The sequence below is a fragment of the Medicago sativa genome, chromosome 3 (genome assembly GCF_051527215.1).
Source record: "Medicago sativa cultivar Bolivia chromosome 3, Bolivia_mono, whole genome shotgun sequence".
NCBI classification, from domain to species: Eukaryota; Viridiplantae; Streptophyta; class Magnoliopsida; order Fabales; family Fabaceae; genus Medicago; species Medicago sativa.
Window position 1 is genome coordinate 29,267,604 of NC_140751.1, and position 22,631 is coordinate 29,290,234.

General features: G+C 33.4%; 1 protein-coding gene and 1 pseudogene across 1 annotated transcript; both read left to right on the top strand.

Moving 5' to 3' along the window:
• The first annotated feature begins 3,677 nt into the window (after positions 1-3,677).
• LOC146936979 (albumin-1-like) lies at positions 3,678-7,982 on the top strand. Its single transcript, XM_085751511.1, has 2 exons — positions 3,678-3,805; positions 7,358-7,982. Exons 1-2 carry the CDS (start codon positions 3,754-3,756, stop codon positions 7,768-7,770), a joined length of 465 nt encoding a protein of 154 aa, XP_085607637.1. The 5' UTR covers positions 3,678-3,753; the 3' UTR covers positions 7,771-7,982.
• Positions 7,983-11,809: 3,827 nt separating this feature from the next.
• The window catches only part of LOC146936980 (putative disease resistance RPP13-like protein 1), a 114,509-nt pseudogene continuing 103,687 nt past the window's right edge, over positions 11,810-22,631 (top strand).

The window sequence follows — 22,631 nt, forward strand, 5'->3', positions numbered from 1 at the left end:
TTAGCTAGATAACAAGTTGAAGTTTTCTTTATTTTCCTGCATTCTATTATATCACAATTCCTATTTTATTTTATGTATAATACTTTTAGGAGATTTATATACTTTAATATTTTTGGATCATGTGTATGATCTGTCTTTATTTAATTTAGAGAACATGGTTTGAAGCTAGCAAAGACCACCCAAAAGTGGGCTACAAAGGTGAGAACAAAGTGAAAGATGAGAGTAGTCTTTTATACGTTATTGCATATTTGTTCTTCATATCAAGATTCTGATTTGCTTCTCAAGTCCTATATTTTAGACTAAAGAGCAATCCTTCTGGTTGAAGGTTTGGAGTTCAGTTCACTAGGATTTTGACATGACTCCAATACCTTCTTCTCTTGTCTTCAAGTTTATGGTTGTGCATATATTATTTTTGTTAACATTTTACACCATATATTATAGTACCCGATCCGGGTCAAGCAGCGCAGAAACGGGAGAATGATTTGGTTCTTAATCCCCTCTTCTATTTCTGAGACTCAAGTCTAATAATAAGACAATGTTAAAATGAAGTTAGCGGAGTCTTTATGGTAGAACATCATGTAAATGTTTAATCATTGTAGTAAACGGTAACCCCCATGATTCATTATGGGAATATCATGTCAAATAATATTTTCTGTTCAGAAGATACTAAGATGGTGGAGATTCAAAGAGATTAAATTGCAAAGCTAGAAATAAACAATTGTATGCTTCACTATTTGTAATTTTTATTATGAGTAGCTAAATCCATAGATATTAAGTTTAAGTCTGGAGATAATTATGATGTAGATATGTTTGAACCACGTAGGTTGTGAAACACTATTTTATATGAATGACAATCTAGTTTTGTTCAATTCAATTTGTGTTTAATGTTTTTTATATATATATATATATCACACGTAAAATGATTTCTAAGTATGAATGACTAGTGACCATAGCTTTAAACTTTGACCTAATTCAATTGTTCAATTAAACATGATTAGTCTATGAATGGATAATCATTTAATTGAGGTAATGGATTAACGATTTGAAAATTTTCAAAGTTAATTAGGGGTTGTAGAATAAGAAGGGAACTTTTACTCAAGGGATTGATCAAAGTTAATTTTGTTAATCATCGTAAAACTAGAGAAACATTTATGGAATTTATGCAATCAAACCAACTGTCTAGGGCAACACCCATATTTTACACATCTAAAATCATACAATATTGTTAAATTGAAATTAATGCAGTCCTCGTGGATACGAACTTAGAATTATTACTTCGATAATTTTAATACACTTGTTAAATACTACCTCCGTCCCTATATATAAGATCCTTTTGTCAAAATTATGGAAATTAAGAAAGTTGACATTTGTATTAAAGTTGTTTGCAATCACTATTGTTTTTATATTATTATCCTTTAAGAGAGAAAATTAGTTTATGTTTTCAATATGTTATTTATTGTTGATTGAAGAAAAAGATGTATAATAAACAAAGATATGTAGGTAAAAAAAATTACTACCTCCGTTCCTTTTTAATTGTCACTATTTGATATTTTACACAAACCAAGACAATCAATAAATGTTACTACTTTTGATACAATTGTTTTTACTTTTACTATAATGACCTTATTAATTTAATATTTCATTTTATATGTTTCTCTCTCCACAATAAATATCTAAGGGTAATATTGGTAAAACAATATTTAATGCTGCATTGAACATTGAAAGTGACAGTTAAATAGGAACAAAGAATTTCTCTAAATGTGACAATTAAAAGGAACGGAGGGAGCATTAATGTAGTTGCAAATAGAAAAGATGTCTTATAAAGAGGAAAAAAAAATTCTCAAAAGGTTCTTACAATCAGGGAGGGAGATAATATCTATCGATTCCATAAAGTGAAACCAACTATGCTAATCACCGTTCTCATGATGAAGTCCCTGCGGCATGCAATCACCCACTAATTAGCTTCAAATGATTATTTTTGATCTTGCCTCTTCGTAAGTGATATCTGAAACAATGAAGATTTAAGGCTTTGTTTGCGAGTTTTGAGGGGAAGGAAAGGAAAGACTAAGGAGGGGAAGGGAAGGAAAGGGAGGGAAGGGAGAAAGAAGGGAAAATCTTTCCCTTGTTTGGGAGTTAAAGAAACCAACAATGAAAGGAGATTGACGGTTTATGTGATAATTTTACTATTTTACCATTTTTTTTCTCTTAAAATCATTACATTATGTTATACTTTGTAATTTATCTTGTAAATTATAATTGGAATTTTGAATTATTATGAGGAAAAAATTGTCAATTTGTATGTTTAACCCCCAAAACCCCCCAAAACCTTTCCCTTGTTTTTTTAAAACTCCCAAACAAGGGTTTACCTCTCCATAAGCCTTTCCTTTCCCTCCCCTCCCCTCCAAAACCCAACTCGCAAACAAAGCCTTAGAGTTTATCAATTTTAGAATAAAAAATGCACATGAGATAGACTATGAAGCAAGTTGCTTAATTTGTTTGTTGAAAGTATCCTTGTTTATCAATATCTGAAGTTCTCTCATCTATTTATATTCCTTTCCCTCATCTTTCTAAGTGTTTTCTTAGGCTTTGTTTGCGAGTTTTGAGGGGAAGGAAAGGAAAGGCTTAGGAGGGGAAGGGAAGGAAAGGGAGGGAAGGGAGAAAGGAGGGAAAACCTTCCCCTTGTTTGGGAGTTAAAAAACCAACAAGGAAAGGAAATGGAGGGTTTATGTTATAATTTTACTATTTTACCCTTTTTTTCTCTTAAAAACAATACATTGTGTTATACTTTGTAATTTATCTTGAAATTTATTCAAAACAACTTATCTCATAAAAAGTAAATTATTACAATTATTACGATTTATTTTTAAAAAACAGCTTATTTATAAAAATAAAAAAAAGCTTATTACGATCTCTTTTTTAAAAAACAGCTTATTCAAAACAACTTATTTATATAAAACAACTTATTATGATATCTTTTTCAAAAAACAACTTATTCAAAACAACTTATTTGTCTAAAACAACTTATTACGATCTCTTTTCAAAAAACAACTTATTCAAAACAACTTATTTATGTAAAACAACTTATTACGACCTCTTTTTCAAAAACAAATTATTCAAAACAACTTATTTATCCAAAACAGCTTATTACGATCTCTTTTTTAAAAACAACTTATTTAAAACAGCTTATTTATACAAATCAGCTTAATACGATCTGTTTTTCAAAAACAACTTATTCAAAACAGCTTATTTATACAAAACTGCTTAATACGATCTCTTTTTCAAAAACAACTTATTCAAAACAGCTTATTTATCCAAAACAGCTTATTACAACCTCTTTTCAAAAACCAACTTATTCAAAACAACTTATTCAAAACAACTTATTTGAAAAAAAAAACTTATTCAAAACAGCTTATTACGATCTCTTTTCAAAAAACAACTTATTCAAAACAGCCTGCAAAACTATATTATCATATTTGCAGGCTGTCACATTTGTAAGCATGTTGTTGTTGTATTCCAATAACCTGAATATTTATTATTTGATGAAAGGGAATGAAACAATTTTAACTTCATTCCCTTTTAAGATACCACAAAATTGTTAAATATCACCATCAAGCCGTCTCATATATTCCATTTTAAGGGAGCCTGTAGTGTCAGCTAGTATATGGATCGCTCTATAAATTGATGCATGTAACAATGAACTAATGCAACACTAAGCTAAGTTCATAACAAATAATTCTTTCCTCTGATCAAACAATGACTTATGTTAAGCTCATTACTTTGGCTCTCTTCCTCGTTACCACACTCTGTATGTATTTTTTTACCATAGTGTTCATCTTATCCATAATAATATTTGAAATCTCATTGACAGCCTTTTGATTTGAAAGCATCCAGTCTCTTATTATTTATTTTTTTTAATGTGTATTAGGTGTACACCGTTCTTTTTGTTGCGTTAGTGCGTATAAATTGCATATATATAATAGTTTTTGCAAGTTTATATTGTAACAAACTATATTTATCTTTTACGATGACATTAACAATATAACATTTTTATATGCGAATTTGTTTAATGATATAGAATACATAGTATAGAAAATAATAGGCAAAATTATTTTTAGTCCCTTAACTTAATTCCAGATAACAATTTAGTCTTTAATATTTTTTTCATTTCAATTTTGTCCTTTTGGGCCATTTGTATCTAAATTTTCAAGCTTAAAGTTCATGTTTTTATTTTCTTAAAGCATCTCAATCTTCAAATCTATCGTTTTTCATCTATGTTTACATATGAATATTAGATTAAAACTTGAAAATCCGTATGTAAATAGACCAAAAAGAGCTGAAATTAAGTTAAGAGGTTAAAAGTGTAATTTCATCAAAATTATAACGATCTTACGGTGGGGTAGTTTTTATTTTAATGACATTTAACTATTTTTTATTTAACAATTTGAATAAAATATTGTAAAAATGATAAAACAGTAAATAAAATTCTTAAAAATGTCATATATATATATATATATATATATATATATATATATATATATATATACGAGGAAGGATATATTGACTCCAATAGTAAGTTTAAAGAGTTACTTCACATCTCCACCATTCATATCATTTTGATCTAATGGACTAGATTTTAGTCTCATCATTCTTTACTATTTTCACCATATCTACCGCTTCCATTTCTTCACTCAATTAATATTTATGTTCATAAACACAATTAATTATTAGTAAAAACAATCACAATATATCCACAAGTCCTAGCCGGCAAAAATGCTGAAATTGTTAGGCTGGATGTTATGACCGGGGTTCGAACCCCGGTACCTCCACTTGTGTGTGTGAGTTGACGTGGGTTCGAACCCCGGTACCTCCACTTTTGTGTGTGAGTTTAAAATGACTTTGTCATTTCGTCTATCTATAAACTATCTATAAAAAATGAAAATCACAATATTTTTTTTGAAAGAAGTAAAAACAATCACAATTTTTCGTCATGGTACAACGATGTGGTGGTGCTTTGATTTTTCTTTTTGCAAAAAATTAAAAGAAAATGTAAATGATTAGAACTGAGTTAATTTTTTATTTTTTGAGATCCATAATGATATTTGCATATTTGCAATTGCCAAAACTCAAAGGAGCTCTTTGTGGAAGCTTATGAAATCATAGCATCATCTTTTGATTCATCATCCCTTCGAGAAAAAAACTAAATTAATTTGTACCATATATTAATCTATAATGATATTCTATGGATTCATTTGTCAAAAAAAAGATATTCTATGGATTCACCAAATTTGCAACAAAAACATCTGCACTTAAAATATTCAAATCATGAATGTTGAGTAATAAAAGAAAACCGTAAATTATTGCAAAAGAAGAAAGAAAGAAACCATAAATATTGTGAGAATAGTTAAGGAAAATGAGGTCACATGATTATTAATAAGACTAAAATCTAGTCTTATTAGATTAAGTTGAAATGAAGGGTGGAGATGTGGAGTAACTATTAGTTTTGGAATCAATATAACCTTCATATATATATATATATATATATATATATATATATATATATATATATATATATATATATATATATATATATATGAGTAATGATATTTTGACATACATTTGATGACAACTTTGTTGACAACCTTGTTTTTCTCACTTCTTATTGGTCAAAAACAATGGAGAGAGAAAAAGGAAGAGAGAGGATAACAACATCATGTGAGTATAAGAGAGAAAGTTGTCCAAAAGTTGTCAAAAAGTGATTGTCAAAATATCATTTCTATATATATATAGAGTTAGGATCCGTTGACACCAGGTGTCAACGGATTCGTTGACACCAAATCTCAACCCTCTAATTAATTTAATCCAATGATCCATAATTATTTGTTAAATTAATTAGCATGATCTTTTTTCCCTTGCCTCACCTGATCCCACGCTTATTTTTCTATGCCATCGTCTTCAACATATCAAAATTAATGGCCAACAATCAAAGCAAACCCAACCAAAATTCCATCGATCAATTACAATCCATCTAAAACTTGATTTCCATGTCAATTCACCAAGAATTTAGAAACTCAAGAACTCAATTTCAAAAGAGTTTTTCAAAACAAATCTTCCGTTTGAATTTCTACAAGTCAATTAAAAGTGGTGAAACTGAATAAATCAATTTCAAAAAAGAATTTTCCGTCTCAATTTCTAAAACCTAAGAACACGATTAAAAGCAATTTCATAAATATTTCCAAACTGAAAAACCCACCGATCAAAGGAAACCTATTTAATCCAAAATACCCTAGATCCACGATTCACTAGTTTCCTCTAATTTCAAATGATTTCATGAGTTTTAGATAAATTATTATGTGCATAGGTGGCAATATGTGAGAAATCTATCAAGGAATGGATGTGGTAGAGAATAACTAATTGTCCAGAACCAAAAATGAGTATGTTCTTCAATTTGTGATCAGAAGAGATACATTACGGTGAGTCAATATAGAAACTATTTATTAGCCTTTGATTAAAATAAATTGACGGTTGAGATTTGGTGTCAATGAATCCGTTGACACCTGGTGTCAACGGATCCTATCTCATATATATATATATATATATATATATAAGGTTTGCTATAATAGTCTCACTTCTTCCTTCAAAAAGAAAAAGTCTCACTTCTTTATTTGAAGGTCTATTTCAACACTCAACATCTTTTCACTTGGACCAAAAACCAATTTTTGTTTTTTGAAAAAATAAAAAATCAAGGAAAAACTTGTATTACCCTTTACTGATTAATTAATGTTTTTGTTTGTTTTTGTGAGCTTAGCTCAGTTGGTAAGGACAATGCATAATTTATGCTATGTTCGAGGTTCGATCCCCGAACACCTTGATCGACTGTTTTTTCTTGTCATTATTTCTAGTGTTCTCTCTCACCAATTCTCCATCTCTCTCATGAACAAGTTCTTCCATTTCAAATTCTTTAAATCAGTTGCAGTGGTGTTTATAAAAACTACCAATTTATTTTTTTTAACTCGTCTCTCAATTTCATTTTCTTCAATTTAATTTAAGTAACATACTACCTGAAAGTTAAGATTAATCACTCATCTCCCTCTAACTTTTGCTTCACTAGACTACTCAATTAATATAGTATTGATACTCAATTAAATACCACAAATTCGTGAATATATATTATTGTGGTAATCATATACATTTTCTGGTCACTATTATAAGAAAAAAAATCTACATTTTAGTTGGCAATCTACATGATTTAATTAATGAATGAATCTAAAAATGTTGATTTTTGCACCGGAAGGTGTAGGTTGTATGTCTAGATGTGTATGTACTGATTCCAACTTTAACTGCCTTCTCCATTTTGTAGTAATATTTCAGACGAAGAATGTTGAAGCAGTGACTTGTCCAAATTCGGGTTCCATTTGTTCACCATTTGAGATGCCACCATGTGGCAACGCCAAAGATTGTCGTTGTATCCCTTGGGGGTTATTTTTTGGTACTTGCACAAATCCATCTAGTTCTGAACATAATATGAAGATGATCGAGGAACATCCTAACTTATGCCAAACACATGCTGAGTGCATCAAGAAGGGAAGTGGGAACTTTTGTGGTCGTTATGCTAATGCTGATATCGAATATGGATGGTGTTTTGTCTCTGTAGCTGAAGCAGAAAGGTACTTCAAAATTGGATCAAACACTGCGGTAAAGAGTTTCTTCAAGATTGCCTCTAAATCTAAAGAGCAAGACTACCTTAAGATGGCTTTGGAAATTGCCACTTAAGGATGATATGTCTAAAAACAACTATGCATTATCATGCATCTACTACTTTAAATAAAATAACCTTTGTTTCCAATTGATCGATTGGATTTCTTCAATATCCGTTTGGATTTTGATAAAAAATGCATGTGCATGGGTGTGGTATTGTAATATAAAAGTATTGGAATGTTACTTTGAATGTAATGCTTTGACTTGTACATTACTCGTTCTTTTAATTTTGCAGGTTATAATTTGTTTGCGGTTTTAATTCTTAAAATGTTTAAATTTCATTTTTATATGGAGCCAAACATAAAAACAATTCGGGTTACAAATCTTGAAAGATGCAGTAAAAGATACTATTGATAAAAAATGCTTTTGAATGAAATTTACAAGAACACAAGAGTGCTTATGTAATGCTATGATGACTATTTCACTGTTGTGACCTATTAGCTTATATTAACTTTGTATAATGCTTCTCTTCTTTCTTCGTAGTAGAACAGACAAAATTAGAACAGCATGTCCTATGCATGAATACATCGCTTCTGGTATTTTTCAGAATATGAAATTTTATAAACATCATTCTACACTTTTGCAGCCATTGTCACCCCAATGATCTATCACAATACATAGACTCATCCAACATAATCCAAATATACGTAGTCATAATCCAACATAACATATATTCTTAGAAATCGTGGTTGGGCCTAACACAATCCCACAAAACCAGCTTGTGAGGTGAGGATTGTCCTCGACCAGCACTATTGGGCTTGGTTCGTGGACATAAATATGGTGGTTGTGTTAGAAATCGTGGTTGGGCCTAACATAATGCATAGACTCATCCTGAAGGTGAGAAAAACACAAGAAGGGGGGGGGGGGGGGGGGGGGTTGAATTATGTTTTGGAAAATTCTTCGTTTCTCCTAAAAACTGAACACACTGGTCAGAAGCTAAGTCAGACAGCTTCTGAAGTGATAATCAGAATCTAAATGCAGCAGAATAAAACAGAGAGAGAGAAGAAGAACGACACAAAGCAATTATACTGGTTCCTTCCACAATTCGGAAGTAGTCCAGTCCCCCTTGCACTTCCATGGAGATTTCACTAAGAGTAATATCTGATTACAATTGCTCAAGCACACAAGCAAGAGACTTCCTTTGCTCAAGCACACAAGCAAGAGACGTCCTATGCTCAAGAACACAATCAAGAGACTTCCTGCTCAAGCACAACTGCAAGAGACTTCTAACTAAACAAAATTACACAGAAAATTGTTTAAGGTTGAACACTTGATATACAATCAGAGGTGCTCACAATACAAATCAGATACAGACTCAATGACTTAAGAATTTCTAAGATATGAGTTTGAGACACAGAAATTCTAAGTGAATGCAGAACAATTTCAGCAGAGGTTTGACACTTGTAAAAATGTTGAGAGTCTGTTGTTCAGCATTGCCAATTCTCTAAGTCTTCACTCCTTTATATAGAGGTGTGAAAGAGACGTTGTGAAATTGCCAGCACATCAAAGAGTCGTTGTTGAAGCTTGATCTTTCACCTTTGATCTTTTGCCTGATTTGGTTGTTGTCCTATGAAGAACCAATTTGAAAACCATTCCTTATCCAAAGGAACATATATGCAGGCGAAACTGTATTCTAGAGCTGTTTTCTTGTCTTGTAGCGTGGACACAAAACAAAGTAGTGGAGAAGGTGGTTGTACAGTTCGTACAAAGTACAATGTCAACGCTTTCGTCCAAAATTGCAAGCACATGTCTTCAAACACCTTTGAAAAGACCGTTGCAAAATTCCACTAATCTTTTGTTGTGTTTTCGAATCCAATAGACAACTTTTGCAGTGATGATTCTTCAATCCTTGAATCTTTGCAAATTCAGTTGATCTTCAGCTTCTGGTGAAATGACTTCTGATGAGGCAGCTTCTGATAATGCAGCTTCTGATGATGCAGCTTCTGATGATACATCTTCTGATGATGTGGCTTCTGGACCTCTTGTCTTCAGGAGCACTATTCTTACTTCAGAAGCAGCTTTACTTCAGGAGCGCTTTTTCTCTTCAGTAACTTTTTAATTGTGGTCATGTACACTTGAAACTCTTTAAGGTTCATTGTTAAACACATTTTGTTCCAACACATCCAACATAATCCAAATATACGATGACTAATCTAACATAATATATATTCTTAGAAATCGTGGTTTGGGCCTAACACACAATCCCACAAAACCAGCTTGTGAGGTGAGGATTGTCCCCGACCAGCACTATTGGGCTTGGTTCGTGGACATTCTTAGAAATCGTGGTTGGGCCTAACACAATCCCACAAAACCAGCTTGTGAGGTGAGGATTGTTCCCGACCAGCACTATTGGGCTTGGTTCGTATTCTTAGAAATCGTGGTTTGGGCCTAACACACAATCCCACAAAACCAGCTTGTGAGGTGAGGATTGTCCCCGACCATCACTATTGGGCTTGGTTCGTGGACATTCTTAGAAATCGTGGTTGGGCCTAACACAATCCCACAAAACCAGCTTGTGAGGTGAGGATTGTCCCCGACCAGCACTATTGGGCTTGGTTCGTGGACATAAATGGTGGGTGGCCCGATGGCGGAAGAAATCTAATAGCAGGTGGCTCAATGGCAGGTGGCTCAATGGATTGATTGAAGAGGCTCTGATACCATCTTAGAAATCGTGGTTGGGCCTAACACAACCCCACAAAACCGGCTTGGTAGGTTAGGATTGTCCCCACTTATAAATACTTTGTCAAGCCATCTCCTATCCGATGTGGGACTCTTAACATATATTTTCAGTTGCACCTAATTCCATGTTTGAACTTAGAAGCAAACAAACAACTTCCTCATCCGAAATCTTACCATCCCATCATTCCTTCAACACAATATTGTCACTGAATTTTAACCAAAACATATATTTGAGGTACATAACGTTCACTGAACAATTTAAACACAATGATACTTCAACAAAAAGAAAAATTGATGAGTAGTCACTAGTAATCAAGCAACAAGGTGTATATAGTCAATTTTCAACTTCAACGTTTTTAACTGAATATGTATGTATAGGCAGTGTAAAGAGCACTTCAACATCACTGGCAGTGATTCACTGCGCTCTTGCACCCTTTCGTCGTTTTGGATAACTTTTCCCCTATTTCCATGAAACTCACTTTGATATCTATTTTTTTCCTAACCTATGCCTCGACCGACACCACAATGGGTTGCCTCACCTAGGGGCTGACTGTCTGGAGTGCTTTGTCGCCTTGTCCTGCCATTGTAGCTCCCATTTCAGCTATTGATGTTCTAACATCAAAGGTAGATACTGCAATAGTTAATTTAACTGGGGACACTATATTCAACTAGGTTGCACTGAGGGGCTTTTATTTTATATCCTGCACAAATTCAAATAATTGAATCAGGCTTTATTGAAAGCTATTGATCATTAGGGGATGTCCTGTACTAGAAGAAAGGTATGAAAAGCAGGAACATTGGTCCAATATTGCTCCCATTCCTGTCATTAAAATTAATGGCTAAGTAACAATATGAGCTGTTCATGTTGTTCTTTTAAAAAAAGTTGTTCATGTGGCTATGTGACTGCATTAGATTTGAAATGTTGGTAGACTCAAACCAAAGTTGAACAGTATTGAATTTAAGGTTCTGAATAATTGCATGTTGTTTGGGTAACATATATCCCTCCCAAGATAACCTCTTCATTGTCTATTTCTAAAGGTGTGCCGTATGTTTTTGAGAAATACTTATCCTGTTGTGAACAATTCATACTTTATTTCTCTTGTATATTGATACTTAACTTCGCATAGATTATATTAGCCAGAAGACGCCTGGATAAGTCAATAAACTGACTTATTTTTTTACCACAATAAAATTGATCTTATGAATATTACAACTATTAAAGATCACAGTATACAGTATTCAAAATCCAATAGCCTTTCAAGTTTGAGCGATGATTTATTCTTGATGCTATCAGATGTGACAGACCAGCTGAAAGGTATCATATGCATTGCAAATTCTTATATTGTCAATGCATACTTTATATAATATATATGTGAATGCAAATCTTAATAATTAAATATTTTGCTAAATTGACTTGTTTTAAAAGGAAACATCAGCATGTAAAATAAAAACTTTAATACTAGGAGGACCTGGGTTCTGGTAGGTAAATAATTCTATGAATTATTATATTTTATGTTGCCAGCCTAACTTCACATAAAAAAATGATTTGCGGGAGTGGACATGTTTAGTAAATTAATAGAAGTAGGCAATTGTAGATTACATATGGGTACATTACCTTTTCAGAATTTTTCATTTAACATTCACAAAACAGCTCAACCCAAAAAACATGGCTGCAACTTTTGTCGGAGGTGCATTTCTCTCTGCTTCTGTCCAAACTATGATTGCCAAATTAACTTCAACAGAGTTTCGTGATTACATCAACAAAAAGATTTTGAATGTCTCGCTCTTGAAACAGTTACAACCAACGCTGCTGATTCTTCAAGCTGTGTTGGATGATGCGGAGGAGAAGCAGATCAACAATCCTGCTGTCAAATGATGGCTTGATGCAACCAAATCAGCTACGATTGCATGCGATGCAAGCTGGAGAGTACTGAAGCTGAAAGCAAAACTAATCAGGTGTGGAACTTCCTTTCATCTCCTTTTAACACCTTCTATAGAGAGATCAATTCCCAAATGAAGATCATGCGTGAAAGATTGCAACTTTTTGCACAACATAAAGATATCCTTGGTCTGAAAACTGTAAGTGCTAGAGTTTTTCATAGAATGCCTTCAACTTCAGTGGTTGATGAATCTGTCATGGTTGGCAGGAAGGATGATAAAGAGACAGTTAGGAACGTGTTGCTATCAGACAACAACGGTACTAGCATCAACAATATAGGTGTTGTTGCAATTTTAGGTATGGGAGGTGTCAGTAAAATGGCACTTGCACAACTTATTTACAATGATGAAAAAGTTCAAGAGCACTTTGATCTAGAAGTCTGGGCTTGTGTTTTAGAAGATTTCAATACTTTGAGAATAATCAAAACTCTCCTTGAGTCTATCACTTCAAAAACTTGGAATCTATAACTATTAATAAAGGCAATACTTAGTGTTGGTGTAGCCTATTTTTACTTCCTAAAATACCCTTGACAGTTTGAGTTTGAATTTAAGTGACATCCTTACACGGTTACTAATATTCATAATAACTCCTTAAAACCAACTACACCACTAACATACTTCCCTTTTTTTCCCTACTTTTTATTGAAGAACTTGGACTTTCATGATTGATGGTAGTTTATATTTGCCAATTACTAATAGCAATACAAAGCGACAAAAGTCATCTAATGGAAACAAAGGTTGATGAAAAAAGACAAAATCACTTGCAGAAGAGGAAAGGAAGACATTTTCAAGTATGTACGAAAAGTTTAATATCGTTTAAAATTTGTGAATAATGTTTATTGCACAGAATTTACTTTTAATGAATGGCGTGTAACATATCGGATGTATGTTGATGTCTGACACCTACACATTTGATTATGTTCAATAAATTTATTTATGTGTCATTATTGTGTCTGGTATCGGTGTATGTGTATGTGCTTCATAAGTTTGTTTTCTATTGGGGAACCTAAAAGCGCAACAATATGTCAACCATTCACCATGATCATTCTTTTCCACGCGGAACGGTTAGTACTCCATTTATGTTTGCTATCTTGCATTTTTGCTTATTAGTCTCTGAATTTTTTAGAGAATTGTTAACATATTTTTCGATGGACATTTATGGTTCCCTTCACCATAAGTGTGTTTTACAGGAATTAATTTTTCATATTTAATCATCTATAATCTATATCTTTTTTTATAATCTAAAACATCTATATAGAGGACATGGACCTTTAATCTGGATTTTTATCATTCCAATTCTATTCTTAGCAAGTGATCGTTATTAAACTTGGTCTTGAAGAGGCAAAGAAAATATAACGAAATAGGAAACAAGTAGGGTATCAGTGCCATGTTTTTCAACTGCCAGTTTTGCGATAGGGAAATGGGGACATTTTGGTGGCAGTGAAGAAATCACAAATCAGTCTGTGCGTGGGGGATAAGTTTTTAACTAGGAGATGGCGGTGGTCATGCTATTTTGATGGCGCAGTACGGCAGATGCGGTTACTAAGAAAACTTTCATGTTCTTTCTTCTGTTCAGAAAAGGTAGATACTGCTCTTCTCTCAATAAGATGTAAGTCTTTTTGTTCGGGTTACATTTTTTTATCTATTCTTATTTGGCTATTATGTCCATGGTAGCAGACACACCATTCTTGATGAGGTCAAGATATTAGAATCACACGGAGCAGTAAATATTTTATTGGGTCATCCTTTATATCAATTGTAGTCATGTCGAGGAAGTTTGTGAAGTAGTAGAAGACGTAAATATTAAATCAGTGATGTTCTACCATGATCAAAGAAAAACATAGTGCATCAAGGTTTTACCATTATAATGCACAAAATCTATTTCTCTACATAACTGATTTCTCTTAATCAAAAAGAAAGTGCTCAAAAGCATTTTCTATTTCCTACTACGATCTAAAATAATCTTCAACACCGTTGACTTTTTTTTTTTTTAATGTGCACTGATGTAGGAACTTGAGAACAAGCATAGAATAGAGAAAAGGAAACACAAGGATTAGGAGAAAGTTTTTTTTTTTTTTTAAGGGGATTAGGAGAAAATATACATGTTTTGAAATAAACTTTGGTGAAGTATATATGTAACAAACTTCATTTAAGGGTTCTGAAACGAAAAGCGCTAAAGAGATTAATTGTGCATTTGGAATCACAATGAAATGTTTTAGATAAAGGTATGAAACTATAATATCCTTATGTCTTATTTATATATCTATTTTATTGTGAGCGTGTTTGATTGGTGTTGCGTCATTTTTCGGAGATCAAGGCTATTTGATTAGCATTTGACTCACTTTTTATTTCACGACTGGACTTTTTATTTAAAAGAAAGGGGAAAAGTTCAAATACCTTATCTTGAAAAGTTTAGGGTTCGGGGGTTGGTTACATAAAGGGAAGGTATTAGCACCCTTTATGTTCGTAGTATTCTACGAGAACCGGCCTCTCGGTTTTATTTAACGTTTTGTGCTTTAAACTTGCTTGCTTTTTTTAAAAATGGAATTTTGAAATGATTAAAAAGGAAGACCTAATTATCTACATTTTATTGATCTGAGAGGACGAGTGTCCTTTGCCTATGTACCAGTGAAGGATCAAAATCACGTAGTTCGGGGTTGAAATTGACGTTTGATTTGTTGTATGTTTTTTATTAATTTTTGAAAAGGTTTTAAAATGAAAAGCCAAGTGGCAAATGAGAATTGGTTTGTATTTTTTATATTGAAAGAAAATAGACTCAAAGTATGATTAAAATTGATTTGATATTTGATTAAGAAAGAAAATAAAAAGAACGATCACTTGATTGAGAATCAAGGTTTATTATGAAAATATTTTTTGTGATTTTTGTTATTTGAATGTTTTTGTTGTTTTGGAATAATAAATGAAAATTAAACTAACGGAGCAATAACAATAAAAGCGCGTGGATTTTTGTAGTGACGTTGGGTCACCAGAAAATCCCTAATCTATTTTTTTTGTATTTTTTTGATATATATAAAGCGGTAAAGAAATAAAAGACACACACACACACACACACACACACACACACACACTTTTCTCATTTATATTTACATTGGGCCTAAATACATTCTAATTGCTGGAAAATAAATGACAATAATTAAAATGCTAAATAGAAATTAAATAAAGTGCTAAAAAGAAATAAAATGCAAGAAAATAAAAGAAAGGGACAACCGAAGGGACAAAAATTACCGAAGGGACAAAATTCCGAAGGGACTTATTCCGAAGGGACAGAAAAAAAAGGGAGATGAAAAGAATAGCTCGTCAACACAAGCTAAATGAGGGAGAAGAGATAAAAGTTCTTTGACAACTCAAGAGAACTTTTGGTGTGTGAAATTGAGAAGGATGAGAGCTCTATTTATAGGTTCTAAGGTTGATGAAAAATGGAAAATTGGTTTAATGCACTTTGATGGGGATTTGAATGAGATTGATGGTTTTGGAATGTGATTTAAGTGATTTTTCAAATGGGAGAGTTGACATGTAAAAATGGCATGATTGGTGGCACACTTGAGAAAGAAAAAAAAATTGGACCTTGACACTATATTTTTTGACAATTTTTAGACTCATTAAAAAAAGTTAATAAAAACCTAAAGAAGTAATTAAACAAAAAACAAAATAAAATGGTAAAATGGAAAATTAAAAAAATATAAAAATAAAGTCTGAATAAAAATGAAAGATAAAAATAAAAACTAAAAGTTAAAAAAAAAAGACTAATAAATAAAAAAAAAGTGAGAAGAGGTATCAACGTTGAAACGCGTTCCTGATGAAAAATGGGAAAGAACTTTCTGACTTTGTGATTGAGGCTGTGATAGTGGCATGGTTGGAATAGAATTTTCTTTGGACCCCATTCACAATTATTTCGGACTCATTAAAATGGTTAAAAAAAACTAAGAGAAATAATTAGACTAAAAAAAATAAAAAAAGGTAAATTGGAAAATAAAGACTAAATAAAAATAAAGTATTAAAAGATGGAAACTAAAAAAAAGACTAATAAATAATAATAAAAATTAAAAAAAGTGAGAGGAGGTCTAAAAAAAACAAGGAATATTCCAAGTCAAAAGACATGTGTCAGTGGGACCTTAGGTCAAAAATTGGGGCATGACAGATGCCCCTATTTAAGTTTCTTCGTCAGGAGATTTGAAGATGGAATCTTTGATTTGACGAGCCGAAGAGACTTAAATACAAAATACACCAATTTGGACCTAAGATGCTATGAATGCTCATGATGCAAAGATGATTTGACTGAGACGAGAAACAACAACGGGAAACCCAAATTCGTTGAAGAAAGGGATCCGACACCGCTGGGGAATGCAATTTCACTGGGGAAAAGATTGTCTACTTCCGTATTGGTTTGAGACGATAGCTTAATGAAGACAAGACTTTTAGTGACATCTCTAGAACAGCTAATGCTGGGGATGACACTTTTGAAATTGAAATTGATTGGCGGCTTCTCTAGAACAGATAAACTGGGGACGACACCATTGAAATTGAAATTGAAATTGATTAGTGACATCACTGGAACAGCTAACGCTGGGGATGACACTTTTGAAATTGAAATTGATTAGTGACATCACTAGAACAGCTACGCTGGGGATGACACCATTGAAATTGACTTGATTTGTGACATCACTAGAACAGCTACGCTTGGGATGACACTTTTGAAATTGAAATTGATTGAAGGTAGACTCAAGTTATCCCTTGTTTAGGACTGGCGGCTTAGAACAAGATAACCATTTGCGAGAATCCGCTCGACTTGGTAAACATTTGCGAGAATCCACTCGGCTTTTGATGAAAGTTGGCCAGAATCCACTGGGCTTCATAAGAGTTTTGCGAGAATCCACTCGGCTTGGTAAACATTTGCGAGAATCCACTCGGCTTTTGATAAAAGTTGGCCAGAATCCACTGGGCTTCATAAGAGTTTTGCGAGAATCCACTCGGCTTTTGATAAAAGTTGGCCAGAATCCACTGGGCTTCATAAGAGTTTTGCGAGAATCCACTCGGCTTTTGATAAAAGTTGGCCAGAATCCACTGGGCTTCATAAGAGTTTTGCGAGAATCCACTCGGCTTTTGATAAAAGTTGGCCAGAATCCACTGGGCTTCATAAGAGTTTTGCGAGAATCCACTCGGCTTTTGATAACAGGTTTGCGAGAATCTACTCGGCTTTTGATAAAGGTTTGCGAGAATCCACTCGGCTTTTGATGAAAGGTTTGCGAGAATCCACACGGCTTGGTGAACATTTGCGAGAATCCACTCGGCTTTTGGTAAAAGTTGGCCAGGATCCACTGGGCTTCATAAGAGTTTTGCGAGAATCCACTCGGCTTTTGATAACAATTTTGCGAGAATCTACTCGGCTTTTGATAAAGGTTTGCGAGAATCCACTCGGCTTTTGATAAAAGTTGGCCAGAATCCATTGGACTTATAATGAGTGACATCTCTAAACCAGACACCATGGGGATGACCCTTTTGATAATAAGAAGGTAAATGTAAGATGTTCACGTGTAGAAACTTTCGGTTTGACGCAATGATAAGTAAAGACCGAACTGAGGAGACACGACCGAAACAAGATTTTGGTGACTAATGCAATCATGTGTGAATGATGCCGTGTGTATGTTGTTTATGCATGAGTGTATGAATGTGTGAAAGTATTAACGTATGAATGTATGATTGTATGAATGCATGAATGTATGATTGTATGGACTGGATTGTGACAGGTGACTTGACAAACAAGACAAAACAGGTAAGATGGGAGGCGGACCGACATCGTAGTACAAACACTCGGCAGCCTTCCTTGAGGATGATAGTATTACGAACAAATCGAGCCGCTGACGGGGCAAAACCTGGCACAAGGTAGCAGCTGATGCTCCTGGGGATAAAGCCCATTGTTGACCAAGAGTCTAGAAGAAGTCGCCATTTGTAAATCGACGCAGAGTGTTCTTCCACTAGTATGCTTAAACAGTCATTTTTTCATTTTTTTTTTGAAAATCCCTAACTTTTGCCTGGTGTTTTATCTTGGTTTTTCGGGTGTCAAACATTGATTAAGTTTGAACCTTTTTAACCTTTGATATCTCATTTTTTCTTGGGAAGGGAAAAATAAAAAAACCCTTGAGAATCGAGGTTCGGGAGTTGTTTTGGTTATGAGAAGGTGTTAGGCACCCACAACGACTATAGTATCCTATAGGAACCGTCTTTACTTTCTACGCGCGCGCTTTATTTTTAAATGCTATTTGAAAATGTTATTTACACCTAAGGGTTTACTAAGTGAAGAATTGGAGGGAGAAGAATGTTTGAGTTTTTATTTTATTTGAATTGAAGGAATTTTAATTCCTTGCCTACGTACCCTTTTAAGGGATCAAATCCACCGTAGTTCTCTTCCAAAAAATGTTTTTCTTTTTGTTGGTTGATTTTAAGTTTGAAAATTGGAATTTTGAAGAATGAGAGAGAGGCCTCATGGGCATGAGATTGTGAAATTGTGTGGTTTGATTAGTGATTTTGGAAAAAAGTCAAGTATGATTAATTTTTATTGAAATTTGATTAAGAAAATAAAGAGAAAATGCAAAGGAGTTTCGACTCCTATTTTCATTGGAAAAGGTTTTCAAGTGATGTTGTTCAAGTTTTTGGAAAATTGATTTTCTAAGTGTAAATCCTAAGCATTCATCTAAACATGCAATCCTAAACATACATCTAAACATGCATATCCTAGCCATATATCTAAAAATATCTATGTGATGTGTGTGCATGTGTCGGTGCTTGTGTCGGTGTACATCATTAGAGTCCATAGTCCATATTACATCTTTCACCTACATACACACTACTTTGTGAGAACTTAATCTCACATGAATGAATTAAGAGCAAAATAAAAGTAAAGAAACAAGATGAGAAAAGTGTGATGGAGAGTATGCTTATGATGTATGAAACATGAAACAAGAAAATGTTAGTAGCATAGGGTAATATCAAGGAAAATAGAGCAAGTAAAATATCATGACAAAAGCATAGAAAACTTCACAAAATAAAGCCAAAAAGTGCAAAAATATAACTAAAATTTACTCACAAAAATGCAAGAATCCTATTGCCTAAAATTCTCACATCTTAATACATTTTTCAAAGGCTTAGAATCAGGTTTTAAAATGAGAATTAAGGTAACATAATGAACTTGACATTTACAAAGTAAACTTAGGCATATTTGCTTTATTTATTCACAAATGTAACTTGCAAACCAAGTAATTAACCAAGACTCACACACATGCAGCAAGATCAAATACAAACAGTGACAAATCCATTACAAACTCACACATCACAAGTCTCAAACATATGTCAACACATTGGAATCAAAATTATGCACATTTTCACAAACTTTTCAACATAAAATCCAAGCATTAAACAAAAAAAAATGTATCAATATTTTTGTCAGGTTTTTAACATGTAATAATGTCACAAAAGTATCAAGAAAATCATCAAGAACACATGGAAATATTTTTAGGAATTTTTTACAAGAGTTTTAGGCAAGGCAGTGGTGTGAATATCAAAGAGTAGCATGAAAATAGCAAGAAAGCATATAAAACAAAAAAAAACCAACGGACCTAAGGTCCAAGCCCAAACACCAACTGGATTCGGATCTCAGGAAGCCACAAGAGGCACAGGATTGATCCAGAGACTCAAACCCTAGATCAAACGGTGGGGACTCAGGGTTTAAGGACGAACCAGACTGGTTCAGGTGAACCGGTCTGGTTCACTCCCCTTTATAAACAAAAGAGGCCGGTTCAGCCTCATTTGTCCCCTTCCTTTCTCTCTCTAACCCTCTCCTACTCTCTCTAGTCCTCTCGTTCTCTCTGCAACTTCCGATCATCTTCTCCGGTGGAATTGACCACCGCCGGTGATGACGGAACCCTAACTTCACCAAAACTCTACGATCTACATGGATCTAAACCCTAAAATGTGCTATCTTTCATGCTGATTACGGATTTGCACTTAGTTTTTCAAAATAAACGGTGAAATTCTGTAGATCTACATTTTGATGTTTCGGTTTTGAATCTTTTTCGATCTTTTTCAACTTTTCGAACGAACAAGTCTTAGGACTTGTTGATCTACTTCGTTTCACCGTTTATTTTTGTTTATAAGCCTTTGGTGAAGATTTGAAATAGAAACGAGGAGGTTTTTATGAGTTTACCTGTTTGAAACTGGAGATTCGAACCAAAAGAAAGGTGAGAAAGATGTTGAAGCTTCTTCTTCGTCTCTGATGTATATTTTGATTCAAACTTCGAAAATAAATCGAAGTTTCTTCGTCTTCTCACTCTTCGTCTTTTCGAACTTTTCTGATGCTTGATTCTTTTCCGTTTCTACCTCGATCCTCTTCTTCTCTTACCCTACCAAATCCTTCGTGATCGCAAATTCGTCTTTGACGAATCTTTGCTTGAATTGCGAAGGTGAAGATTCGGTGATGATAACTTTTCTAAGAATCTTCTATGAATTCGAACCAATTTTGTGTAATAATCGTTGAATTGAGTTTATTTGTGGCGGAATTGGTACGAATTTGTGATGAATTGAAGTTGAATTGAGTTCTGAAATTTTTAGGGTTTGGAGTTGTTCATCGTGTTCTTCATGATTCTGGAAAACGGTTACAGTTTTGATTCTCTTGGAGAAGAGAGAGAAATGGGAAAGGTGTTTGTGATGATTTGCACTTGATGATTGGAATTGTTGACACTGTGTCGTATTTATAGCTGACAAGTGTGATGCCTTGGCCTGTAAGGTGCTGCCACGTGAACATGAGCTTGCAACTAACTCTTTGGACCATTCTGCAATTTTCAGAACTTAAAGGACTGACCTGCAAAAAATTATTAAGGACTAAAGGACTTAATTGCAACTGACCTAAAAAGGACTTAAAATAAAAGTTTGATCTAAAAGGACTAAGACCTAAATTTTTAAAAGAAATAAAATGAAAAAGGACTAAAGTGCAATTTCTTAAAAGTTTGAAGGACTGAAGTGCAATTTTAAAAATCTTGAGGACTAAAATGAAAAATTAAAATAAAATTGAATTTAAAATTGGTAAATGGAAAACAACGTAAAGTGGAACCAATAAAAAACACAAAATGGACTAAAATGAACCAACTACTTAAATGAGGCACTTCAAAGTAACCTCTCTCTGCCAAAATTTTGTGTGAAAAGACCAAAATGCCCCTAGAGACTAAAATGACTCAAAATGTCTCAGATGCGAATTTTAAAATGGTTTTTTATCAGGGAATTAAAGCAAGAGTTCAAACAACCAAATTAAAAGACTCAGAGACAATTTTTAGGGATTGAACAGAGTTTTAACACTGGAAATGACTAAAATGCCCCCAGGGGCTAAACTGACTCAAAATGACTCAAATACAATTTTTGAAATGGATTTTAACATGGAATTAAACAAAAACTCATTCAAACCAACTGAAAGGACTAAAATGAATTTGAATGCAGGAAATGACTAAAATACCCTTTTTTATGAATTTTGCAGATAATGTTGAAATAAAATGCAGAGAAATATGCAATTGATCAGAGAGAAATTCAAATGACTTGAAATGCAAGAAAAATGTTTTTGGATGACTTGAAATACAAAAAAAAAACATAGACAAATACACAGTTGAAAAGATTTTTAAAGCTAAATTGAGAGATAAAGCAGAGTAAAATGTCAGTGTGAATCAATAGCAAATTGACAATTTTCAATAGTAATAGACATATATCAAAGATGAAAGAAGATTTTGAATAAGTATTTTTAGGTCCAAAATTAGGGTATAACACCTGGACCGCCCTTTCGGGTTTTCAGTCCACCGGGAATATATTCCCTTTTTACGCCCCTAATTTTTGCCTGGACCGCCCTTTTGGGTTTTCAGTCCACCGGGATGCTCTCTATTGTCTAAGCCGCCTTTTCAGGTTTTCTACTTAGCGAGCTTTGATTATTATTTTTTTGTATATTTTTTGTATTCTTGGACTGTGACAGCGTCTTGCTCAAGGCAAGAGTCCTCCCCATAGTTCTTAGCCATGTTTCTCTTTCGGAGTGTAACCGTTCTCGAGGCGGATGCTGATGTACGCTTCACGTACTCATAAGTTCAAAAAGAGGGTGTCTGTTGTTCACACTTTTCAAATGATGTAAAAAAAAGGTTTTGCATTTTGAAAATTTTTTTGCTTCAAGTATTGCCATCGAAAATAGAAGAAATTTTGCAAATAGAATAAATGAG

What these genes read in the sequence shown, in the direction of transcription:
- LOC146936979 (XM_085751511.1), top strand. Translation starts at nt 3,754, where the DNA reads ATGACTTATGTTAAGCTCATTACTTTGGCTCTCTTCCTCGTTACCACA. An exon ending in CTTCCTCGTTACCACACTCT is followed by an intron (nt 3,806 to 7,357) that starts GTATGTATTTTT and finishes TCCATTTTGTAG; the next exon opens with TAATATTTCAGACGAAGAAT.